Raw genomic sequence first — 27,504 nt, forward strand, 5'->3', positions numbered from 1 at the left:
TGAAGAAATCAATGTGTGCAAATACACACAACAAAACACATGTTGGCTGTAGAATATTGTTTTGTCGCATGTCAACATTTTGGAAGCTGTATACTGATTGACACTGTATTCTTGAACATCGGGTGCTGATCCCCTGAACGGATATTAAAGAAATAAAGTGGAACAAGCACAATAAGAGACTCCGTTACTGATGGACTTGTTTTTAAAATTTTGAGTGCTCAGGAAGGAACCATATTGTTTCTGTACACTCTTCTTAGAAGGGACTAGTGGGGTAGAATTGGCAGACCTTTCTGCTCTTGGAGCACCAATATATTTGAATCAAAATACATGCCCTATATCTTTGTTGAGCACCCACTGATTTAGTTTCTTGCCTGGTTGCCAATGTTTCTCTGTACCTTGTTACAGGATCTACAAAAGACTCGAGATGCTCTTTCATGGGAACATATACCCTCGTCCACAGAAGAAGCAGTGCTGATTCTTATAACTGGCTGACTTCCTAAAGATTGTTATCTGGTCCGAGAGAAGGTGGAGAACAAAAAATAATTTGGTCCATCCTACGGTGCACCGGTCCCATTTCTTGGATTGAAGGGTACTCGTACTGTGATTTTACCTCCACTGCCTGGCCGCAAGGAAAATCGGTTCATTTCCATTGAACATGTCAAGTTACACCATTTATCCAATACTGAACAATATGACTATAAGCGTTCCTCGTGGGATGTTTCTTTGCACCCGATATGTTCAACGACGAGTCCTTTCCAACTGGAACGTGAAGTGGAGACCTCTGTTGATTTGTTGCCTTTTTTGTCGTCAACTTCAAATGCTATGCATCATGACTATGCTTCTCCGCCAGTAAAGCCTACCGTTGACATTCCTGATACTGCGTTCCATTCCTCTTTTAATGTAGATCGGCCCACATTGTTTCGCCTGAGTGCTAGTGGTTATTATATGGACAGAGATAACTTTTCATCATATTCTTCATCATCTTCATCGACTACCACTGAGGCGGAGCCCCCAACTCCCATTTCTATTTTCTTTTCTCTGTTTCGAAAAACTTATCTGATTCCCCATGGACATACATATGGATAGTGCTTCCGATGGTGTTCCTCTTTATGTGGATTGGGTTTTTGACAGTTTTTTTCCTTTTAATCAATGGATATTATTTACCTGAACACTCTGTTGTCCATTCGGTCGATGGAATATTGGCCCCACATACTTGGTCTCACAAAATGAAAAGGGTTCAACCCAACGTTAACATCTCACATTTTCTGTCGGCGATGGCATAGTTTGGGACAAGGTTCCATTTGAAATTTATGGCCTGACGGAGACAATTCGAATGCCATACGTCTTTCGCGTTTCCTTAGGTGATGTCATTACGCCAGGAACGCATTCTGATGACTGGGATATTAATGCCGTCCATTCACTGTTTTCAGATTTAAGATATTACACTGCTTTTGAAACTGAGGATTTATATTTGAATTCTGTTAAATTATTCTGTTTTCAACATTATGGTCATCATTTTTTACATAAATCAAATACATTCAGAACTCAGGTAAATTATACTCAGTGGGAACATTGTACTACGCCGTTTCAGGGTAGTTCGCAAAGACAGATGAAAAAGTTTGTCTATTTTTCTGGATATAAACTCTCACACCCAAAATCTTATTATTTTCAGTTGAATGCACCAACAAACACGAAATTCATGCAGACCCATACTAAATTGGTTTATTTTTCAGATTTGAAAACGATTTATTCTTGAAAGGTTATGATAATTGGAAGGACATTGTTGATTTGAAATCATTATGGGATACCAAAGATTTGCTGGTGCTGGGAACTAAATAATTGCATCATGCGTGTTTGATACCATCACAGCTGATATTCCTGAATCAGACGGTACAAAAGACTACTTGTTTTGGTTTAGCTACTGCAAAAAATGTAAACTTTCCTTCATTTCCATTGTTGGCACCCTATGACAGCTGGCAGCTATATACAAATCATACTCTAGATGTTTTGAATAATATGGTCCAAAACGGCACCCTTAACTCGTCCTCTATTAATCTCTTGGGTTGGTTAATATAGCCTCTCAATACGAATGCTCTTTCCAGGCACATCCAGTGGATTTACGCTCAGTAGAGCAGACCCTCGTTTCACACAATCACATTTGGTAACTACATATTCTGTGGGTAAATTGTGTCAGCAATGGTTGAAACATTCTACTTTGTCGTCTGTTAAACAACATATCTCGCTTTTGTCTGGTGACATTGGTTTGGCCGACTTTCTTTTAGGCCCAAAATCACCTCGCCCTAAACGGTTTGCGTATGCAGCATATAATGAATTTTGGAAACTGTCACAAATGGAAGCCGCGTTTCACTTAAGACAAATAGATCAAGATAATTTGAGAAAAGTTTTAGATGTGGTCGAAAACAATATTAATAGTTTGTCTTCACATATCTACGCATTGGATAATATGGTTTCATCTGTTATTGACATGTACAGAATGCTGTATCTGTGTTGTATCATTGTCAAAATCAATTGTGCTTTGTAAGGCAATTTGGGTGGACTTTACAAACATTAAAAATGAAAAAGTCCCATGGGATTATTTGAACGCCACTTCCCTGTTTTTGCCCTTTAATCTGACTGATAAGCAGAAGCTTATGTCCATGAAACATTCCACATACACTTTGTTACATATTGAGAAACTAGAGCAGCTGCCATTCTCAATAGCGGAAACCGATTCTTCAGTATGGTTAATACACGGGGTTATATCATTAGCCATTTCCCTATTTGAGTTTGCTGCGTGCATGAAACATTATCCAATAGGTAGATCTGAGCCCCTTGGTAGTACTTTCCTGCACGAATTGTGGTCCTTACCATTCACATTTTAATGTCAACGTGATGAAAAGGAGGTTTTCCTAACAGGGGAGGACTGTGCTTCTACAGTGGGTCATGCTTTAGTATGCACACAAGTTAAGTGTCACTGCAGTTGAAGCATCACAGCCCCTAATTTAGCTTGTTTTCTAAAAGGAACACCAGTCCCTTCCATTATTCCCATGCTAACTTTGCTTTTGAACGGAAGTTATCTTATCCTGAATAACCATAACTGTCTTAGGAGCTGTTATTCCGTATATAGTAACGGTTTCCCAACGAGTTACTTGTTGTAGCAATGTTCATTTTCCACCCCCATACAGGACTGTTGATAGTTCACTGTGGCCTTACATTCCCACTTTGAAAACAGATTTCAATAAACTAAGCAGACTCAAAGCGCTATTGTTTCAACAAGAAGTCACTCTCACTTCGGCTCGAGAGACCTTCAAATTGCAGGTCGCTAAAACATCTAGTGAGATTCAGTCCATGCCCAATACGAATCTCCCACTACATTTTGGGGAACTGATTAATCAAATATGTAATGCGTCTGATATTGAAGGCCTTGCTCATTGTTTTTAAATTGCTCAGTTCCGGCCTTGTTTCATCTTTTCAGACAATGTTTTGAGTAATACCGGCTTTCATTCATTTTATTTTTTCCAGTGCCTTCGGAGGGTTTCCATTGATCCTCTTGCTGGCGTGCGGCGTGCTGTTAGTTCTGCTCCTGTTATGCAATGGCTACCCATCATGTGGTCCTGCGCAGACCCGGCCAATTGCGGCTGTACCGTGATCGAATGCAACAACTTTTTAGATGCTTGCCTTTGGCGACGCTTGGTGTGAGTTATGGGCTTACCTTTCGTTTCTCCTACTTCACTTGCGTGTAACCTGTGTTCTATTGCCGACAGTGCCCTTTCTGTTGGTCCTTGGATATCTGACTCTCCAATACGTCATGCGCTGACCTGGATTATGATCTGTTGGTGGGTCCATTGGTGGCCCATGATCAGACCTGTTCTGGGGATAGCCGTTTGATGCATGCGGCTACACTGTTGGCAGGCTGGAATACCTGTGAGGTTGCACAGCGCCTCTTGCAACGGAGTTTCATGGAATATCACACAAGTTGCCCGGATATGCTACTGGAGGCACTGGATTATAAGGAGCACATGTTTTCATTTGAACTGCTCAACTGGATGGCGTCCCTCTTTGCTAAAAATGGCAGGGATGACCCTTTGGACTGCTTGCATTGCATGTTGCATATAATCCTGTTAATTTTCCGAACTCGCATTAAAACATTTTTTTTTTTTTAATATTATAATTCGCCTTTTTACAAGCGTTTTTAGCTCTGCTTACCATTGCATTTCTGTTTTTCTATATGCTACGACCAGACCAAGGGGAGGGTGTCACGTGGCCGATGGGTACATTGTCTACATCACTAAGTTAGCATGAGCCCTGCAGCCATGATGCAGCCTTTGCGCATGTTACTACATTGCTTTATTTTTGCAAGACTTTGTTTATGCCTTTCACATGAGAACTGTTTGCTGTGTTCGTTCTCTGCCTGTTCCTGAAGTTTAGTCTGAATATTGAGAGCAAGGTCAATAAACACTGCCCTTTGTTATTCTGTTCTGGTCAGGCCTTAGCACCTAAACAAAACACACTAACGCAGCTGCTGCTGCTGGAAGCTCGTACTTTGATATTAAGGGGATGCATGTTTTGGTAACACACATTTGGAGAGGGACCTTTCCAGGGAGAAGAGCAACACACAACTAGGATGCAGAAATCCCATCTATAGTCTAAGGTATGGGGTCCAGAGATCTTCTATTATATAATAATTCTTCTTACCAAGGCGAGGGAGGTTTGGCACTATCGTCCTTTCTCCATTGCCTTTATATGATGACATCCCCCTTTATGATATATGGCCTTGCTGCAATGCCAACTATATTCGTGTTATGCATTTTTTTGCTTGTAGTGGCACATAAACTGCATTTTAGAGCACCTTAGTTAAAATAAACATTTTAAACTATATTCGTGTCACAGTCAGATCTTATTGTGGACAGGTACGCGAGTGTGAGTGAAAAGGTGTGTCTTGTTACCGCGATTCCTGATAGATCCGGGAGTGTTGTGTTCTGGGGGTGTCTAATCATTTGCTTCTCCGTGAGTGTGTAGGAGAGGGAGTGAGACACTATAGCTAGTCAGTCATGGGTACTAAGGTGGTAGGATGACTCAGTCACTATACACCAAGGTCCTATAATCCAGAGCATAGTTCTGTGTATGTACTGAATCCCTGAAACACATCCAAACGTACCCATAAACATGGCACAGAGTCTTCAACACGGACAATATGGTCCAACTGCAACCGTGATATAAATGAAAACCAGCTGCCTTATTTCTTGAACCAGCCAAATATTGCACTTCAAAATTGAATTCGGTCATGCCTTCAAGCAACCTACTGATCCTAGCAAAGAAAACCCATGAACTAATGGCTTATGGCCACATTTGACAACAATTCCTAGTGTTCGGTCACCCCTCTCCTGTGCCACGGTAGGCCAAATTCCCCTACTTTCAGTACAGTGAACACAGGAAGCAGATTGACTCAGACATGTTTGAAGAGGAAGAAATAGGCACGTATAACATTACCATGAGCTAAAAATGTAATGCTAAGGATTCTATAAAGAAATAATCATGCTATTACTAAATGATCAATTCATCCTACTGAAAAAAAGTGTTTTAATGAAGTATCTGGATATGCTGAAATAAGTTACTAGCCAAGTACTCTCGCTAAAGTAGCCGGATTGGAAAGGTAACGTTCACTGCTGGAAATCGAACACGATTGCCCGATGGAGAATGGAAAGGGTTTTGAATAACTACGAATCCGTCTTGTTTGATCCCAGTAACCGACTGCGATTGCTAAGTAGTCTCTAACATTTCTTCGGAGGAAGATTAGTTGAAAATGTTTTGCAGACTGAATGTCGATAGAGGTGGTTTGACAAATGTATGTTCTTTTTGCATTGAAGGTTGTATTGTTGGTGTGAGTGATGTGCATGGTGTAAATCACTTCAATAGTAAAATAAAAAAACCTGGAAACCACCAATTCTTTTCAGGCATGATTTTATTGGAAACACACCAAACTTTTAAACACCTGTTTCCTAACAAGCATTCTACTTGTTCATATTAGGGAAAAGTCATAATATCTTACATATCATCAATGTAACATTACTTTCATTTTCTATTTATTTCTTTGTTTTTCCTTCCTTAAGTTCTATGAAAACAGAACCCACTTTTTAATATATATATATATATTTTCTTCAAAATCAACCCCAGTTAGAGTCTGGGATTCAGTAAAAGAAGAATGCAACGTAAAGTGTGAATAACTAATAACATTTAAGTCCAATTTCAATAAGTCCAATAGTGCAGGGATTGGGGAGCCACAGGAAATGAGTCTTCCTTTACTCAAGGAAGCACCTATTTGAGTATGTTTACCCATTGGCAGATTGAGACGGAAACTGATTTTTTTTTAATCTACGTCAGAATTCAAAGGTAGTAATAAAGTCCTTTGACATACTTAAGTCATATTAGCAATCTCAGCTTTAATTACATGTATCAATTACTGAATCCAACGCCGAGTCTATCCGGCATTCTCTTTGTACAATGAAAATGTAATGCAAGTTTTCACTGGTCCACAGTACGGCGATGACGCTGAGCAATGCAGAAAATAAGAACACACACTTTGGAAATGTAAAAATTGTCCTTTTTCTATCACGAAAATGTTTAAGGCACATGATAGTTACAAATACAATTTTTGCCACTAATCACCGGTAAATGCTCCTCAACAGAACATTGGATATTTACAGATTGGGTGGGAGGTCCAGATTATCACAACCGTGTTTCTGTGGTCCTTGTCGTGGGCGTCCATGCCTCTGGGCACCATGGCGGAGAAAAGCACCTTCACCCCGCTCAAGGTTCATGTGTTGAAAGTGAAACGTTGAAGTGGTTTGTGTTCTGTACAAGCTCATTCCCCCACAATTCCAAAGGAAACTATTTAAATGCTTAATGAGAAACAATGCCTGTACTACCGCTGCTTTGAACAAAATTTACTTTTGCACTGCGGATTAGATTTCCTTACCAGATATTGATGAAAATGCTGGTTGATAGCACCAATTTGAATGGGAAATCATGTATTAGCACAACAATCATAACCATATAGATTTTGCATTGGCTGTTTGCCGCATAAAAAATATGAATAACAAAAAACAAACACTTCTTAGAAAACAAAATGTAATGGCCAATTTTTATAAAAATGATTTTGGTTTAAAAACGTGTTAACTACATTATTTCAATGTGTTGTTCTCGTTCCAGTAGAATGAATAAAATACACGAGTAGGTAGTTAGGAAGGATGAGATGAATTTCGACAAGTGAAGATGTGAGTCTAATTCTTAAGGGTGGAATAGAGAGGACTATATCCTGAAGGTGCGATGACATATATTGCCGTCTTCGTGTATACAGAAATATAGTGGCTAACATGGGGGTGTGCGTTCTCATGGTCATTCAGTACATGAGGAGGTAAAAGAAGGATTTCACTTTACCAGGGATAAAGCCCTGGAGCCAGTTTTAAAATATGCAGTGAACACAGGAAAGACAGCCTCTCCATTTACAAACCTTCTTAGCACAGTGTGCACCAGGTTTTCATAACATAGTGGTTTAGGAACTATGTGCAAGTCACAAACTGACCCAAGTGCATTTACAGAACACACTCAGGCACAGGTAACAAGAAAAGTCATGTGATTCAATGTGTTTGTGGTGCTCCTGTACCTGTGCATCCTTACTTTAAAAGATATTTAGGAACTGAAGATCATATGAATTTGGTACAAACAAATAACCAAGTTTAGTTTATTAGAATGTGTGATTAACTGTGTAAATACACATTCAAACTGAGTCCACACTCTTCTGCTATTCCTTTTCTTGGGCATGAAAGGTTAAAGTGCGCCCATCATGTCGAAATGTTAAACACAACATTTGCAAAGCATTTTAGGTCCAACTTAGGGGAGGCAACATTCACTTTGCGCGTGTACATTTTGGCAGAATTTCCCATGCGCATCATGCATTTGTAAATGCGGAAATTCCACCAGGATGCTTGCATGTCTGATCACAAATTTAGTAGAGACAGTATTTAAAGGTGCTTTTAGGTGTGACCAACAGTAAATATTGGTGAACATCCACACACTTGCAAAGTGTGGGGTAAATCAAAGATTTGAAGGTAGTTGCTTATTCTTGAATCACTTTAAAAAGGACTCCTACTAAGAAAGTAGTGTGTTTCTTTCCATGCCGAGACTGAGGGCAACACACAACCAAACTTAATGATGGGGGGGGAGGGGGGGGGTGGAAGATGTGTCTCAATGAATAAGTATTTTTCTGTGGAGAAACAAAAAAAAAAGAGCTAATGTACATTTGTATCACACTTTTGAAATTCACTCCTGATACTTTCATAAATGTTACTTTATGTCTGAGAACACTCTTGGGAAACAAACACTGGAAATGCATCACCAAGAGGGCTCCTACTCTCCGTGTTCGCCGACAGCTCCCTCTGGGTATACGACTGAAACAACTAAATTTAGCTTCTCAAATCTTTCTCTTTTAGACCCCACCTATATGTGCAGTTTGGTCCTACCTCATCATCCTGCTCGCCAGCTTTGTTTAGCACCCGCAGGCCTTGTACTGTGCCCAAGAATAAATGCAGCAGTAAAGGAGTCAGGCTAGGACAGGTTTGATGCCCACCTGTTGCCGCTTCCTGAATGATGCAATAGGACAGAAAGGAGTCACCCCATCCTTCATCTGCCCTCGAAAGCCCACCGTGTCACTAGACAGGTTTCTGGGAGTCTCTTGGTGTGAAAAATGATCTGCACCAAGGGGTGGTTACATCTGTAATGACCCACTAGAATCACCTTCAAAGGAGTCAAGTAAACATCCCAAAGATGAAGCATGGACAGATGAACCGGCCATCACTTGTTAGGTCTCTGGAACATTCCTTAGAAGGACAGGGGTGCATTATTTAGGCGTTTCTGGGAATTAGCTGGTGCAGCATCACCGGAACATTCTCCAGTCGTGGGCAATAGAACCATTAGTGAGACAAAGGAGTAGACTTTTAGGTGGCACGTCTTGGTGGTACTATGGAGAGTCCTTTAGAGCGTAGCGTGGGAAGTGCCTTGACTTGTGAAATGGGTGCACCTATCCAGGTGTTGTGAAAGCATCTTTCCCTAGTGTTGTGACATGAGTAAATATATCCAGGCTTGGTGTGAGCATCCTTCCCTGGTGTTATGATATAGGTACATCTATCCAGATGTTGTGTGAACATCTCCCCGAGTGCTATGACACAAGTACATGTGCCCAGATGTTGTGTGAGCATGTTTCTCTAATATTGTGGCATGGCTACATGTATCCAGGTGTTGTGTAAGTATCCTTCCCTAGTGATATCATCGGAGTGCATCTATCTAGATGTGTGAGCATCTCTCCTAGTGTTGTGACGCAGGTACATCTATCCAGCTGTTGTGTGAGCATCCTTCCCTAGTGTTGACATGCATAAATCTATCCAGATGTGTGAGCATCCTTCCCTAGTGTTGTGCTATTCAGATGTTGTTTGAGCATCCTGCCCTAGTGTGGTGGCATGGGTTCATCTACCAGGTGTTGTGCAAGCATCTTTCCCTGGTGTTGTGACATGGGAACATCTATGCAGATGATGTGTGAAGCATCGTGCCCTAGTGCTGTGACATGTGTTCGTCTATCCAGATGTTCTGTGAGCATCCTGCCACAATGTTGTGACATGGGTACATCCATTCAAGTGTTGCGTGAGCATCCTTACCTAGTGCTATGGCCCTAGTGCATCTATCCAGATGTGTGAGCATCCTGCCATAATGTTGTGACATGGGTACATCCAATCAAGTGTTGTGTGAGCATCCTTACCTAGTGCTATGACCCTAGTGCATCTATCCAGATGTGTGAGCATCCTGCCATAATGTTGTGACATGGGTACATCCAATCAAGTGTTGCATGAGGATCCTTACCTAGTGCTGTGACCCAAGTGCATCTATCCAGATGTGTGAGCATCCTGCCATAATGTTGTGACATGGGTACATCCAATCAAGTGTTGTGTGAGCATCCTTACCTAGTGCTGTGACCCTAGTGCATCTATCCAGATGTGTGAGCATCCTGCCATAATGTTGTGACATGGGTACATCCAATCAAGTGTTGCATGAGGATCCTTACCTAGTGCTGTGACCCAAGTGCATCTATCCAGATGTGTGAGCATCCTGCCATAATGTTGTGACATGGGTACATCCAATCACGTGTTGCGTGAGCATCCTTACCTAGCGCTATGACCCAAGTGCATCTATCCAGATGTGTGAGCATCCAGTCCCAGTGTTGAATATGGGTACATCTATCCAGATGCTGTGAGATGTAGGGTTGCCATATGATTGTCACAAATTACTCAATGCTACAGTCTACGGCTTTTTATTTTACATCTTGGAGCTGTGAGAGATGTAGACATGGATTATCTTATAAATTATTTGGCATAAAATACCAACTTTTAGTGATTTCTGAAAGGAAACCCCACCTTCTTTCTTCACCTGCTGGCTTCGCAAGGAGGATGGAAGCGATGTTTCAGATTATGAGCCAACTAAAGTCAAGGAGGCGAACCATTATGAAAAGTTTGTGGAACTTTTAGCAATATGGATTTTTGGGAAGATGAAAAACATATAAAGCATGTGTAACCCTCCTAAGGATGTGAGATTGAGAGATACGGAGTCAGGAATGGAGATGGTTTTATGGTAGTGTGAGATGAAGTCATGACAAGGCTCTGATAACAGCACCCTTGTGGGTCTCCAAGAAAGCAGCTTGTGCCCCCAGTCATGCCATGGCATGAAGGGATTTACTCCTCAGCACTTCTTCACCCTCACTCTTTCTCCTCCTCTGTACTGATGCCCTGTGCTCCCCAGTCAGATGGTGCAGTGCGAGGACATACAGATGACCGCAGACCCCAAAGCAACGGAGTCGTGTGTGAACAGTGGGAACGGAACTGGAAAAAGATCATACCCTTTGCGAATGATTCAATGAAAGATCAAATACAACTTCCAAAACCTGCTAAAATTAAGTAGCCACCCCCAAAGAGTGGACATTTACAGCATTAATGCAGCATCTATTGGCAATGAACACAAACAGTTGGTCAGATATGGAAAGCAACAACAACACAAAATGTTTCTCTTAGCACCGACATCCCACTACAGACACATGGTCGATTTGATTCTCAATTCTTAAATTAGCACCTATCATCGCCCATGAACACACATAAATGGGGCCTAAATCTGTCCTTCGAGAATTTTCCATAGTGTCAGTGGTAAAACTGTTAATATGTAAAGAGTATATTATAAGAAAGCATATTCATAGCCTGTAAATTTACCTGGGCTGCAGGGCACACCAGGCCGGCCGATGAGTGACATTCGCTTATAAGACAACCAATGAGCGTACAACAGACATTACCATGAGTCACGTGGTCTTGCATCTCACATCTCCGTGTTCTTCTCCCCCTCCCCTTTCCCTTCACACTATATGAACAACCTGGCCCCCTCTGTACCAGAAGCCCTCCCCTTCCCTGCCCCAAACATCCTTTATTCTGGAAAAGGAATTCCAGTGGTTTAGTCAACCGTAAATCCACACAACAATATGTCTCTTTGCATATGTACATATGTATATGTTTGTCTTCAGGTCAGTTTTAATTCTTTAGCTCTAGACTCAAACCTTCCCTGACAGTTTTGTTTCCATAAGTTTTTTCACACTTTTGTTTTTCTACAAAAAAAGAGCGAACGTTTACAAAGATGCAGCAGAATGCTTTCTGATAATTACAAAGCAAGCAGTGTTGAAATTTTGGAAACTGGGAATCCACTGTACCCGTCCTCTCCTGTCGCCCACAAACTGAAGAGAGGTGATGCAAAATTGTTAAACACAGAGTCTTCAAAGACTGTAACAAAAGGTGTTGTGAAAGCACTGCAGCCAAGTACAGCCTGGTCTGAGATGATTTTGACATAGTAGGGACTTTAAAAAAATTGAAATATGGAAATTATTTTCTTTTCAGAATTCCTCTATACAAAATTGATCAATTTAGAGACACTGTAAGTCAATGTAGGTGGTTTTGGCATCGTCCGAGAATTCAGTGCACAAAGCATGGTTGGAAAAGGCATGGATTTCAGAGCAGCCGGGACATCTGCCGGTCTGTATAATGGGCTCTATGGTCATTTCATATCCTTTCATGGGAATTTGCAAAGAACCAGTTCCCCGGCCCTGAAACTAACAAACACATGTTGTCATTACCCTTTCAATGTAACAAGGAAAAAAATAAAACAGAAGACTGCTGTGGCAAACAACCAGTTCCTAGGATCTATCGTGCATCTTAGCCCACGGGGGTCCTCTATCAAGGAGCTTCACCCAAGAATAAAGGTGTCAATATCCTGCATCCAGACATATCTTCACGAGGGAATACTCCCAGGGCTAAACACCCAATATGGAATTAATGCACCAGACGCTGTTACGCCTGCAATTAGCTAGTTTAGTAATAGTATCAAAGATGTACGAAACGTTCTTACGACCTCCAGAAAACAACTCCAACGAGAGTAAGAAGTTCAAAAGTGTAATTTTCAGTTGCACCCATTCCTTCACCGTCACCACTGTCAATTGCAGAACTCCATCTAATGGAATCGGCGAAACCCCAGTGATTTAACACAAGCTCTGCCCCGAAGCCCAGCTCATGACAAACAGAACTAGCAAATGAGCTACATCATTATTGGAGAATTGGTGTCAATTTTAACTATTGATAAGAAGGACAACCTCCAAGAAGTAAGTAAGATAACTTCGAGGAAACTCTTCGGTTAACAGCAGACTGTAATGTCCGAAGGAACAAGTAAGACACATTCACTCCCAACTTTGGGTTTGTTTGGACAAAACCAAGTGAAAATGATATCTACAGCCAATGCAACCAATCAGAGAACAGCTGCCCAGAGTCCAGATATCCAGCTAGTAAAAAGTTTTTTCTATACACACTAGTCAAAGAACTTAGATCTTTGAAGGCAAAACAATTCGTAGGAATGGTGAGTGAAGCTCCCTAGACTCTGTGAATGTTACGTCTTCATACCCAGGATTCTGATGTACATTTGGCCAAAACGATGTAAGAAGCTGTCCTGTGAGCGCGATACACAAACTCCTCTCATAGTTTCATATGCGTTTAACCTACTTTACTTTTCTGATTTCATCTACTTTCACCAGCTCTGTCTTGTTAAAAATGTTCTGCCTTTAGGTCATGGGAATTGATGGATTAAGAATTCCTCCATTGTCTCATCTAGTCTTTTTTTATGCTCGGATAATAAAATGTTTAAAACAAATGCTACAAACCGAGCCCACGTAAGAAGGAAGTGACTGACTGCTTTGGTATATTTATCAACAAGACAAAACAACTAAATATTTTTAGTGTCCAGAAAACCTTTGAGGAAGAAAGGAATTCTAATCTCAGATATCTGAAATGTGTAGGCACCATAGGGTGTAACCCCAACTTTCCTACAGAGAACTTAGCTGGTCTGTTATGAGCAATGCACTTGCTAAAACCATGTATCTTTCCACTTTTAAAACTGTAGAACTTGGAAAAAGGCATTTATGGTGTTGAAGCAAAATATGCGTCTCCATACATGGTTCACAGCGTAACCGCGGAGAGTCACGGGCTGGAAAAACGAAATTAATATTTAATGCTGTGGTTTTAGATTCTGACATTGTTTTGAAGAGTCCTTTCTGCTGCCATTTCGTTTCCACAGAGTGGGTAACAAGTGATCATGGAATTCTAAAAGAGTGCCTACTTACTCCACGGACCAATCACAGGCCTTCTGGGCACCAAAGGTTATGACCTTTTGCCAGCCTGCCGATGATCATGTATTTGCAGAAAACTCCACTGGCATTACTAGAGGGGCGCTGTAGCGGGTACCCTCTAGATATGTCTAAACTCTGAATATCTCAGGAATTAAACAGCTGTGTAGTGCTGTATAAAGTCGTTGTTACAACTGCAAGCTCTCAAGCATTACTCCAGCTTCTCAAGGTTTGATTCCACTCCTTAAACCTTTCTTTATACGTTTATATTTTAACAAATAACACTAAATAACCCTCTCAGGTTGCAGTGATTTGCATGTCAATTTCCTTGGGTAATATCTTTCGCCCACAGAATGTATATAAAGAGATATCACAAGAACAAAGACCTCAAAAAATATATATATGTATTCATCACATCCCCCGCCCCCAGAGCTAATGTCTTACCTGCCTATCCCAATATATCAACAGCCAGGGGAAATCAAAGAATTGATTAGGTGATATGCCAGTTTTCTATCAGTATGGTGTGACTGCCCTCAGAACACTGCTGTTCCCTTCATGTTGCACTCTTGGCCTAGAAAACCATGCCTTCAATGCCCAAATGACTTACTGCTTCATCCCCATCAAAGGAAAACTAAACCAAGTGTGACACAGACAAGAAGACAAACCCTCCCACAAAAACAAATTAAATGGTTTCTTATCGCTGAAGCACATTGACATCTTGCATTGAAAATACACACATATCCTACAGCAATCTTGTCTCTTGTTTTTTTTTTTTTTATCATCAAAAATATAAAGGATGCATCCGTCAGATTTTACAACGCAAATTAAAAGCAACAACCTCAGCTGGCAAAAAAAACACACTCGATGTCGTGCGACTTTGTTAACAGCTTATGTTAAAATAATTTAAAAAAATGTTAGCATTTATAAACACTGTTAATCTAGGATGTCTCTATTGAACCTCATTTAAAGAAATGTTCAGTCACAAATTCAAAAGCATCCAGAGAAAATAACGCTGGCGAAGAGGGCCCGGAGAAGGGAATCCAGTCTGTTTGTTTTCCCGTGAGAAGTGATTTCCACATTCCTGACAGAAAGGAGTCCAGTGGATTCTTAATGAAGTGGGTAAATGCAAAATAAACATATTGCACAGCTGACTTGCCCAAGCACAGCACAACGTGACAAGAGCTGACCTTGAGAGCAGAACACATGATGGTCGGACGCTTACTCTATCAGTCGTGGGCATTCCTTCTTCGGAAGACCACCTCAGACCAGCTCTCTGGATGACCCAACAAACTTTACATGTTCTTGAAAAAGTCAACGAGATAGTTGGGTTAGGCTACTCTAGTTAGTCCAAGTGTGTTGCACCATCCTAGCTTTGTGTATCGCTGATCAGATCTCACAGAGTTTGCTATTCCATGGAGGAACTTATGCTGGTCCAACTAGTGACCACCAGGTTTTCCATTCCAGAGATGTTCTTTCGCTGAGACTGGTGATCACAGACATGTGGCAAGTTCATGTAATGTAGGCCACGTGAAAGCTGTCTGGTTCAAGGTCCTAAGAGGCATACACGGACGTCGCTACTCACATCTCAAGAGCCACTCAGACCCACACAGGTTCCATACTACACCTTAGATTGAACTTTTAAGCCCCACGAATATGCTGCCCATTGGAGATGCTTCCTGTATCGTTTCATCAACCCTCACAGAAAGAGCTCCCGACTCCCACTTGCGTGTTCTCGCCTGAGAAATCCAAGTTCTACAAGTACTCTGAAAAGAGGTAAATCAAAACATCGCTGTCCCATTTCTGATTGACTACCCCACAGACTTTTGTATTTGATATATTTGAGAAAATTCTGAGTTTTAGTTTTGCACATGGGGCCTGTTGTTCAACGCGAAAAATGTTTAGTCTATGTACATTTAGAAAAGTTAACTGCAACAGTGACCCGCAATGGTGAGACAGCAGACCCACAAACCTTAGGTATTCTGATCTGTTTGACCCACATAAGAGTTAAAAACTGACAGAAATTTGGGAGTTCTTTGGCACAATTTAGGGTTCATTACTCGATCTCCATGTCATAGGCAGAGTGAATAACCCTGGCTTCACATTGGTCAAACGATTCTAGTGTGCCCTGGGCTGGAATTTTTAATACCACGATCAGTGCCCTGTGAAGAAGGAAATAAAATGTGGCCATAGCACAAAGGCCTCCAAGAAATCCTCTTCTTAAAGCCCATTATTTGAGGCTCCCAGAAAGCTAACCTAGTGGTGTATTTGTATCATCAGCCGAATCTAGCCCCATACCCCCATGACGTCTTTGCCTTGGAGCATTTGCGCTCCCTTGCCTAGACTACACAAAATCGCATTCTCGTGCTGTAGACTGACATTTATCAAAGCCAAACAATGTCTTCTTTCTAGATTCAAATTCTTCTCTTGTTCCCTCCTCTTCCCACCTGTTGGCCAACCCAATTCAAGCCGTGTGTGTGTTGCGGTGCCCAAAGACTATGGCTTCCCTACCAACACAACATACAATTGTGGCTCGTGGTTAGCATGATAGGTGCCCTGCCCCCCTGCCTCTCATATGCCTGGAGACAAAGCATTCTGGGAACTTTTTGCCCCGCCGTTTGATGGGAGGAAAACAGACCAGGTTCACGTGTACCAGGCAACACATCCCACTATCTGCTGATGAGGAGGTAAGCGGTCCCCCAAAAAACTGCACTGAAACACTTTCACTACTACCTTCTAACTTTCCACCACAAACCCAACATTCCTCGTCACCCTCCACTTGAATCCACCACACTTAAAAGCATAATCTTTGCGCCTCTTGGAAAAATAAAGCAAAAAAAAAGAAGCGTCATCTAGTCCGCAAAAGTCATTTAAAATTCACAGTTCGTCCCCCAAAATGTAGAGTTTCAACAAAGTGCTCATTGTTTTTTTCTCATTTTTGTGACCACACCTTACAATTGCTTCAGAAACCACGTTTCGCACTCCAATTGCATAACCTGCTCCGGATTCATCCACGACTCGACCTACCAAATATCCCAGCCAGTTCAATGCAAGTTTTTGAAGTTTATGGTTTTTAGGGGGTTACTTGAAAAGAGTTATGATGCCGGATGGGAATGTACTTGAAAAACTGGCAAAAAAAAAAGATCAGAATAATACAAAAATAAGAATGGTCTTGCTGCGTAAGGCATGGTTGTGTATGCAGTAGCTGTACGATGGTTGTTCTGTTCCCACTCCACTTCGTCCGCAACGGGCTGGCAGATAAATGTCCTACAAAGACCCTGAATGGCAGTGGTGGTTGGAAGGAGCCTCCTCCTTGTGGTTTTTCAGTCTGTCGTTCCTTGCTTTAAAAAACACAACACGTTGGACTTTAGCCCTGGGAGAGAAAGAAACAAAAAGGAAAAGCCGTTTAATGTGAGAAATGGGTATATAAGACTCATGTCACTACCTGCTGTAACAGTGCAAATATTTTCAGAAACTCATGCAATATATTCCGTTTATGTGCTCATTTTCATATAGCCAAAAGTATGCTTTTGTGGTAATATGTTAAAATATGGTGCCCTCTAGTGGTCGCGTTTAGTTACATTGTAAGGCAGCTGCCCTCACTTGCCTTTATGTACCACTGGCCCTGACCGTGCGATGGTACCAGCGTTAAATTCTTCCTCACTAAGCAAACCTAACTGATTATCTACTAAGAACATCAGGATTTTAAAATCTTGGTTATAGAACAGGAGTGTGCGAGTTTGGTCCAAATCTGTGCCAGCGTTTAGGGCTACCCACTCGTCCTGCAAATGATTCCCAATTGAATTAGTGGTTTGTAAATTTATGCCATGTGGACATCCCAGAATTCAAACACAGATCCACCGTCCCGGCCCAACGGTGGAAACCCTCCCAAAAGGCCAAAACAAAGAGGAGGCAGGTGATTGATGAAGAGCGCCATCCGGATAAACAAAAGCTTAGAAAACAGAGAGCAGCGCGATGAAACAAGGCTAATAACTCCGGAAAATGACGTCTAGATTTTACAAAGATTCTGACATTGGACCCCCACCTTGTCACCATACACCTGCCCTCTGTAGCAGTAAATTCACCACAATTTTCCAGCCTTCTTTGCTCTCTGTACATAACTCCTCACCTGGGTCCTTACAAGGCGGTTCTGGAATATTTATTAATTTTGCCACAACCACTCCAGCAAAGAGGCATTAAAAAGCCATTATTACGCGTTTTGTTTAGGATTTTCTCTCTTCGCTGTTGGCCAGATAAATTGTTGGAAAATGAAAAATTGACTCCCAGTGCTTGAAGAACAGAGTGGCATTAAAGAGCCCCCCCCCACTTCATAATCAAGTCTTCTGGGTGGGTATCAAACGGCACCCCACTTCATGATCAAGACTTCTGTTCATATCCTCGCTGATGTGCATTTTTCAAAGAATCCACTTCAGCCAGACGCCAAAGGCACTGAGTGCTTTAGCACCCCTGTGTCACGTGACCAGAAGCAATGCCATCCATTGCCTTGAAAAGATGGGGGTTGTTAGCTAGAGCTTTGCCCAGAACTTAACACAATCAACAAGAGAATCTCTGCGTTACAGAAGAGCTGTGGTCTTGTGGTTAAAGTGTAGATACATTCAAATTCGAGTCCTGGCTTCCCAGCTAGGATACACTGTGTGATCGTGAACAGCTCACTTCTTTCTGGGACTCAGTTGCTTCATTCACATCTGAAACACGTGGAAGTACTCGGGTGATGGCCAGGCTAGCTCCCAGTATTAAGTGCTGGATGTGTGCATAGTAACAGTGCTGATTATTAGAACTACGAATCACTAGGTGTGTGCTGAGTTCTTCACCGTCCCAAACTTTGGGTAAAGACGAACACATGGGACCTAGAACCAGTTTAATCTGGTCAAGGTGTGACCGAGAGACGCGGCTCCAAACAAGGAATTTTAGGATCCGGCAAATTAAGGCATTTGCTTGCCAGCCATCGACACTTCTAGGGCTGGGGCGCCACTGAATTAATTGTGGGCAACTGCTTTATGGCACTACTACAAATGGCCACAGGGCGGCGGCACATTTCAACAAATAGTCTTGAAATCGCCCCACTCCAATGACAAAATCCTTTTTGCCTGAGTTCCTGGCCATTATCTCACACTCAAGAAGGTGAATCCTCATATCAAATGAAGCCCCAGTGTCTCTTATCTTCCAAAAGGGAAGCTTTTTTAAATTAAAAAAATATGTTAATAAATAATACTAGAATCTAATAATGATAGGAACAAGAAAACATTGAGATACAAAAAAAAACAGCTTTTCACTAGGATCAGGAGACGGAATTCAGCACATAATGTTTTATAAAGTGGCAAGCTGTTTTGGGAAAAAAAGACCAACTGAACAATCGGAAAATCGAAGTGAGATCTCGTGTTTAAAGTTCCGAGGCTGAAAGCAGAGAATGCAGAAGTTCCTTACCCGTGACACCACTTTGCTGATAATACTGGTTACAGGTCTCAATTGTTTCGACACTCCTGCCATCTACTGGTCATTTGTAGAACAGCAGACAACCTCTTAGAGCATCGAGAGAGGAAGTGTTTCAAGACAGGCCCCAGCTGACGAGCACTTTACCTCCTCATGTCCAACTCATCTCAGGCTCTCCTCAGAGGTCTTTGTGGAGGGAGAGGATTCATAAAATGATTTCAAAAGCACGTGCCATGAAGACAACACTATGGACTGCCTTTCCAGATGACCCATTGAGTTAACAGTTGGGGTTACATCTTCAGCGATCGAGGGGTACCGTGTTCAGACCCTAACAGGCCATCAGGACAGGACTAGGAAGCAAAACTGACCCTGGCAACTAGTCGGCCGCCCCCCGGGAGGTGGGGAGTGGGGTTGCGGCCGAGTTGTTTCTTGGAGCGGTTTCGGACGATTTTGTTACAGGAGGCCGATATTGCTGGCCCTCGGTAACAAAAACGTCACTCCAGGGGCCCAAAACTGGCCCCCACCCTGACAGCCCACCGGGGAAACGCCCGATGCCTGCTACGGCCAGTCCAGCCCTGCAGGCCACACTCCACCTTTATTTGTTCCTAAGTCAATAAATTAATAATAATAATGATAAGAAGAAAAAGATCACTTATAAAGCGCCTGGTTACATCTACTGGTGTGTCCCCGCGCAGAACTGCTCTTTCAGACAAAAAAAAGGTTTAAAAAAAAAGAGGAAGGGGGCACAGAAGGTCAGGAGTTACGAAAAAAAAAGATGGTAGGGACTCTAAGTTGGAAGAGCCACGTTTTTAGCCTTTTCTGGAAGAGGTTCTCTGAAGGTGACGCACGGAGAGACAAAGGCAGAGCATTCCAATTTTTAGCTGCCAGGTAGCTAAAAGAGCGAGCGCCCATTCGTGCTTTTTTTACCTTGGGAATTTTAACCAGGTGAGTCCTGGGAGATCTGAGGTGTCGACCTGGGTTATAAGGTATGAGAAGGGCCCGCAGATAGAGCGGGCCTTTGTCCTGCAAGGTGCAGTGACAGAAGCACAGGGCCTTAAAGAGAATTCTTTTATTAATAGGTAACCAATGTAAGGACTCAAGGGCTTTCTTAGAGGAAGTTTTCCTGGGTAGATTCAAAACTAAGCGAGCTGCTGCGTTCTGGATGCATTGTAACCTATGGAGACATTTTTTTGTTGCACCTAGATATAGGACATTTCCATAGTCCAATTGAGATGTTACAAGGGTATGAATCAAGGTTTTCCTAGCGGAAGGAGGGAGATTGTCCAAGGTCATCTAACATTTTCAGGGCTTCAAAACACTTGCCGGCAACTGTCCTGGAGAGACTCTCGAAGGAGAGGGTAGAATCCAGCCAGACTCATACGTTTTTCACCTCTGTTTTAGGGTGGTGGACAGGGCCTAAAATTGGTGGCCACCAGGCTGAAGACCAGATGGATGGAGACTTCCCCACTTAGAGGATCTCGGTTTTATTGCCATTCAATTTCAGGCAATTGCTTGTCATCCAAGAGGCAAGGTCCTTTAGGCAGTCAGCAAACTTGCTGGATGCCTTCACCGAATTTGGAGACAGGGTGACCACTCGCTGCGTGTCATCTGCATAGGATGCGATGGTGACACCATGTTTTTCCACAATCTCCACTAAGAGGGAGACGTAAAGATTGAAAAGAGTAGGGCTCAAGATTGAGCCTTGGGGCACCCCCTGTGATAGAGCAGTGTTTTCGGAGGTATGTGGAGTTCGTGTAACTTGAAAGGTAGGAGGTCATCCAATTAAAGGCAAATCCCTCCGGTCCACCTAGTCTGAGATGGTGGACCGTGTCGAAAGCTGCACTAAGGTCCAAAAGGACCAGTGCAGCATTCAGTCCTTCATCCACCCGCATGCGTACTGTCTCTTTAGCATAAAGTAAAGCAGACTCCATCGAGTATGTTGCTCTAAAGCCTGATTGGGAGGGGTGGAGCAGATTGTGCTGGTTGATGTGTCCCACCTGTTGTGTGTTTACAACCTTTTCTGCTATTTTCGAGAAATAGGGAGCAATGAGACAGGTCGTAGGTTCTCCAGTAGGTTCACATCTGCTGTAGCTTTTTTTTCCAGGGGGGGAACGATTGCTTGCTGCCAGGTGTCCGGAACCATCCGTCCTCGAAAGGAGGCTTCTAGCAGCTGCCGCACAAAGGGTAGGATTGTATCTAGCCCTACGCTGATGACTTTTGGCATGGTTGGATCTCTTGGGGAGCCTGAATTGATTTCCATTACATGATGGTAATAGTAATATCGGTTAGTTATAGCGCTTAGAACCGTCAGTGCAGACTGGTTATTATTACAACCTGAGAATGTTGAGGTCTCCACTGAAGACAATGACGTGGCTCAGGGCCAATAATGGCTGTTACAGACCTCCTGCCCCGATATTGCAATCTCTGCCTTTCTGTTTATCCCTGTGTAGTTTAGAGCATTCCACCCTCAGTGGAGGAGAGGTTCTAATAACATCATAGCCCTTCTGCCTCTGGCTCTACAGGTTGTTAAAGGCCCTCACCCTATAACTGGCTCAGCGCCTTTAACAACCAATATAGCTTCTGACAGTGGCCTGTAGTGTTTAATTATTCAGCATTGAAATTGAAGTTTGCAGCACGTGCTGAATCTGCAGGACGTTCTTTAATTGCACTGTCTGCTCAATGAGCGGCCATTATTATTAATATAAACATACACTAATGCTCCTCCAGTTGCAAACCAGGACCCCGCCTGACCTGCACGCCAACCGGCTTCCAAGGAGCTTCACCCATTGTCCAAAGTCTCCTGGGTAGTTCGAAACATTCTCGACATCACCTCCCTGCTCTGACAGTTGGAAAAATCCACTTCATAAGAATCCACGCAGGATCCCCAGAAGCACGACAACTACAAGCAGATTGACAAATGGCTACTTTGTGGAAGCGGACAGTAAGAGCCGCGGTCACTGAACCATGTGGAAGAGAAGGACTTGCTGGCTAATTGCCACTGTGGGCTTCAGACGAGACAGATTCAGTCAATCAAGTGCATTCGTAAAGCGCACGGCTGCTCTGGAAAAGAAGTGTCCTGGCGATGAAAGCAGTGACTGAGTAGAGACCGGACTATCATGTCTAATTTTGGTCAAAGAGCCAAGTGTTTAGTTCTTTTCTGAAGCAGTGCTCAGACTCGGCCATGCGAAGTTTGACTGGTAAAGTATTCCGAAGCTTTGCAGTCAGTACAGTGAATGGCCTGCCCTCACGTTGGACTTTAGCAAACGTGGGACCACGCATAGGCTGGAGGCTGTTCGCTCTCAAGGATCCCTCGTGCTGGTACAGACCCAGTCTTGTTTCTCAAACAGAGAGAATCTTCCACCAGGCCCACTGAGGGTGCCCTCCAGGGTCTAGCAGAGAAGGACAGAAGTGCTACCCTTCTATTTCTGGACATCATGACGACGTGACATGGTCCATGCCCCCTTCTGTGGTGCAATACGAGTAGGGCACGTGCACCTTTCATTCAGTCATCACTGAATGACAAGGCCAATCCTACCAGCCTAGTTTGCGAGTGTGGGAATACTGAAGGCCTTTAAGGAGATGCACTTATGAAGTTCACTTGTGAAATCACATGCTTAGGAGCGAGCGGCCTCTTACCTCTTTATTATAGCCCAGCTGCCAAGGGCTGTCTGTACCAGTGGTTAAAGGCCCTAAACCCGGTTTATAGGTTTGAGCTGCAGGCGAGGGCCTATAACGAGGGAGAGGGCCTTTAACAACTGGCATAGCCTGAGGCAGAAGGCCTATAAGGCTATTAAAACATTCCACCACTAAGGATAGAATGTTCTAAATTAAAAAGGGAGAAACATGAAGACAAACATTGGTATATTGGACCTCCTGGCATACGTCAGCCTTTAGAAGCCCAGAGTCACTGTTTTGTCATCAAAGAAGCTACCAACATTCCAATGTTATAATACAGGATACAGCACTTGGGGTGATTCTACACACCACTTTCTGTCCTGTATCATTTCAGAGGATGCCAGCTACGATTATTACCCAACATCAGCCGACACGGCGCGAAGAGGGCAGGAGGTAGCGATCACTATCACCAGGGCCCCGAGAGAAGGGTGAACACAAGACACAGCTCCGCACTGGTTTGCCTTTGGTAGTGAGGTCAGGTACCCGAGCCAGACCCGGGTTCTGTTCCTGGGACTAGGACTCACACGTTCCAGCACCATGTAAATGCGTTCTAGTCCACACTGTCAAATGCCTTTTGTGCATCACAAATGCACTTAGCCTGGGTGGAGACCAATCCAATGATGTGCCTGTCTGATGGGTGCACATCTCCCTGATATGAGCCTGAAGCTCCTGGGACCTACCACATTTATGAAAGCTTCTTCCCAAAATACAGTAATGGGCTTTTTTGAATCTCTTTGCTGGTCTATGACTGCTCCCTGAAGATGCGATACCTCACGCAGTTGTCAAGACACGGTAACCTGCTCTTCCGATGCTCTTGACCAGTCTATGACCGCTCGAGGCATGATACCTCCTGCAGACGTCCAGTAACCTGCACGTGTGATTGTGGACTCTCTTACTAACTGGGCATCCTTGAGGCACCTCTGCGCATACCCAGTAGTAGTCAGTGTAGGGAATGCCTTGTATATTCTGAGCCCACTGATGGGAGAGGTCACTGAACTGTTTAATGAAGGCCCTCTATCACAGCAGATGTTGCATATATTAAATAGTGGTACTAGCCAAACTTCCAAACAGTCTTATAAAAGGGGCATACGAACTAATAAAAAAAATAAAAAACTGAGTTTGAAAACTGTTCTGGTGACACATACAAACCGGATTTGAAAGGATTCGTCCTCTAGATTTTGCAGCAGGACTCCCAGATTAAATTCTGCACATGCAGACCGTGTATAAGTCTGGCTATAAAGATGCACCCTGGGAAGTTCTTGGGTTCAAGGGATGGAGCTGCCAGGCTGTTAGGGGTGGCGGGTGCCAGTGCCCCGCCATCCACGCACTTCCAATGATGACACGTTAGCATCTCAGGGTCATGGTAAATCTAACTCATGCGGCTGGTCCAAGGGTTTCATACGCCACTGGAGTCCAGCAGTAACGCAGTGTGCCTTCCCCCCCGCCCCCGCGTCTACTTCAGAGATCCTGAGAAACTCGGAGGTGCACAGTGCCCTGCAGTGGGTTTGACTTGGCACATAACCTGAGCCCGTTCATCAAGAGATGCAGGGGGAGCATACCAGGGATGTACGCCTCAGACATTTAAAGATGGCGTCCAGTAATATGGCATTTTGAAAGTACAGAAGGCTTTGCGGGGCAGCTAGGTTAAGCTAAGCGAGTTACTTAGTGCCATAGTATCGCCGTACGGCCACTGCAGACCGGAATTGTAAAATTATAGTTACAGAGGAGTCACTTTTTGACAACACCTTTGATATGCCGGTCACTGGACCAGAGATATTTCTTTTTACATTATCAAAGTCTTGAAAAAGATTTTTCCTTTCATTCCAGTGGAGCTCAGAACTGTGGTACTTGTTGTATTTATTACGTCTCGCCTCGACTACTGCAATGCACTATACATAAACATTTAAAAATCCTCACTTAAACTTCAGGTCATTCTAAATGGGGCAGCCTGCTTGGTATTGAATATACCTAAACGCCTTTCAGTGAGGGAAGGCTTGTGCTCGCCACATTGGTTGCCTACCAGAAAGCGGGTGACATTTAAAGCACTTTGTATGATCCATCAAGCTCTGCACCAACCGGGGTCGTTACCCCCCGAGGTCAGTATCCCAATGGTACACTCTTAAAAGACAGCTGAGATCCTCTTCTCTAAGGAAGGTGAACATTCCTAGGTTCCGGAAGGCTTTACGGGGTGGTCGCGCCTTCACGGTAGTTGTTGCACAATTGTGTAACACGTTGCTGATCCACATTGCCAGTTTAGCTTCTCACGTGGTCTTCCATACGCAACTGAAGACTCGGCTATTCGCCATTCCGTACTTGCATCTTCTTTTCCGTTGGCAGTGCTTTGACGCCTATGACCACAAGGCACTTTACAAAAACTAAATATAAATACAAAACAGATATTCACACTGCTAACCCTAAAAGGCCGGGCTTCCCTTTAATGTAACTAAACCGCACCACTAGATCAGACAAGAAGTACAGCGCTGAAATGTGAACAGATGACAGGTTTGAAAGAAACTCCTGCCGAGGAGCTGTGCGTTTTTGCCAACCAGGAGGCACAAATAAAATTTTTAATAAATATGGCAGGCGACCTCTTCAGGCAGTAACAAGTCTCATGTTGCAGGGCTTCCATGCAGGCAAATAGGGGATACCACTGGTGTTTCCAGGATTCTATGGGTAATCTGCAGATGGTAATTAAACCCACAATGACTTCCCTTGCTTCCGGGACCAGTGCTCTACGGTTCTCAGGATTTAATACCATGAAAATAAACATATACAAACCCTCTTCAACTTCCAGAAACCAGCTCACACTCCCAGTACAAAGAAATAAAACAAGCTACCACCAACTGCCTTATGACCTGAAAGATGTTCCAGCCTCTGACCACTGATCTGGAACCATCTCCCTCTCCCCTCCTCTTGTCCAATGGCTTGTAACCATCTGCAACCGATGGTCCAGTGACCAGCTCTCACCTCCTAGGTAATGACTCGGTACGGGCTTCCTCTTATTGGCCGATGACAAGAAACCAGCTGCAGCCTTTCATCCAATGGTACAGCAAGCTCTCATCCCCTGACAAACTAGAACACCCCAGTTCCCAATTACCTAATCAAACACCTGAAGTCACCTCCATTTTCCTATGTAAGGGTTCAAAGACTACACTTCACTCTCATCCAAAGTCATGGCACTAGCTCACACCTTATGTCAAGTTATCTCAAATCAGCTTTAACATGATGTTCATCATCTCTCACCTCCTGTCCAATGCCCTGAAACCACATACCACCTCCTGTCCAATGACCAGGAACCAGCTCACATCTCCTGTCCAATGCCCTGAAACCGCATGCCACCTCCTGTCAAATGACCAGGAACCAGCTCACATCTCCTGTCCAATGCCCTGAAACCACATGCCACCACCTGTCAAATGACCAGGAACCAGCTCACATCTCCTGTCCAATGCCCTGAAACCAAATGCCACCTCCTGTCAAATGACCTGGAATCAGCTCACATCTCCTGTCCAATGCCCTGAAACCACATGCCACCTCCTGTCAAATGACCAGGAACCAGCTCACATCTCCTGTCCAATGCCCTGAAACCACATGCCACCTCCAGTCCAATAACCAGGAACCAGCTCACATCTCCTGTCCAATGCCCTGAAACCACATGCCACCTCCTATCCAATGACCAGGAATCAGCTCACATCTCCTGTCCAATGCCCTGAAACCACATGCCACCTCCTATCCAATGACCAGGAACCAGCTCACATCTCCTGTCCAATGCCCTGAAACCACATGCCACCTCCAGTCCAATAACCAGGAACCAGCTCACATCTCCTGTCCAATGCCCTGAAACCACATGCCACCTCCAGTCCAATAACCAGGAACCAGCTCACATCTCCTGTCCAATGCCCTGAAACCACATGCCACCTCCTATCCAATGACCAGGAACCAGCTCACATCTCCTGTCCAATGCCCTGAAACCACATACCACCTCCTGTCAAATGACCAGGAACCAGCTCACATCTCCTGTCCAATGCCCTGAAACCGCATGCCACCTCCTGTCAAATGACCAGGAACCAGCTCACATCTCCTGTCCAATGCCCTGAAACCACATGCCACCTCCTATTTAATGACCAGGGACCAGCTCGCATCTCCTGTCCAATGCCCTGAAACCACATGCCACCTCCTGTCCAATAACCAGGAACCAGCTCACATCTCCTGTCCAATGCCCTGAAACCACATGCCACCTCCTGTCCAATGACCAGGAACCAGCTCACATCTCCTGTCCAATGCCCTGAAACCACATGCCACCTCCTATTTAATGACCAGGGACCAGCTCGCATCTCCTGTCCTGGTTGAACAGACATATTCAAGAGGCAGTTGGTTGAACATACGTACTCAAGAGACAGTTGGCTGAGCATACGTACTCAAGAGACAGTTGGCTGAACATACATACTCAAGAGACAGTTGGCTGAACATACATACTCAAGAGACAGTTGGTTGAATATACACATTCAGGGTGTGTGAATAGGCACCAGGGCCCCAAGTCACTTCGTCTTTTGCAGGAAAACATTTGGTATCATTTAAAAAAAAAAAAAAATCAGCTTTTACACAGTGACCCACTTCCCCGGCAGCTCGTGGGTTCA

The 27,504-nt window shown here is 43.6% G+C and overlaps 1 protein-coding gene across 9 annotated transcripts in view; it reads right to left on the bottom strand.

Moving 5' to 3' along the window:
* Positions 1-5,944: 5,944 nt before the first annotated feature.
* The window catches only part of ARVCF (ARVCF delta catenin family member), a 657,174-nt gene continuing 635,614 nt past the window's right edge, over positions 5,945-27,504 (bottom strand). For all 9 annotated transcript variants that reach the window (XM_085633794.1, XM_085633790.1, XM_085633793.1 and 6 more), the window contains one exon: positions 5,945-17,117. In XM_085633794.1, the coding sequence (XP_085489920.1) occupies positions 17,112-17,117 (6 nt within the window). In that variant the 3' untranslated portion in view covers positions 5,945-17,111. The remainder of the gene's footprint in view (positions 17,118-27,504) is intronic.

The sequence above is a fragment of the Triturus cristatus genome, chromosome 11, assembly GCF_964204655.1.
Source record: "Triturus cristatus chromosome 11, aTriCri1.1, whole genome shotgun sequence".
Taxonomy (NCBI): domain Eukaryota; kingdom Metazoa; phylum Chordata; class Amphibia; order Caudata; family Salamandridae; genus Triturus; species Triturus cristatus.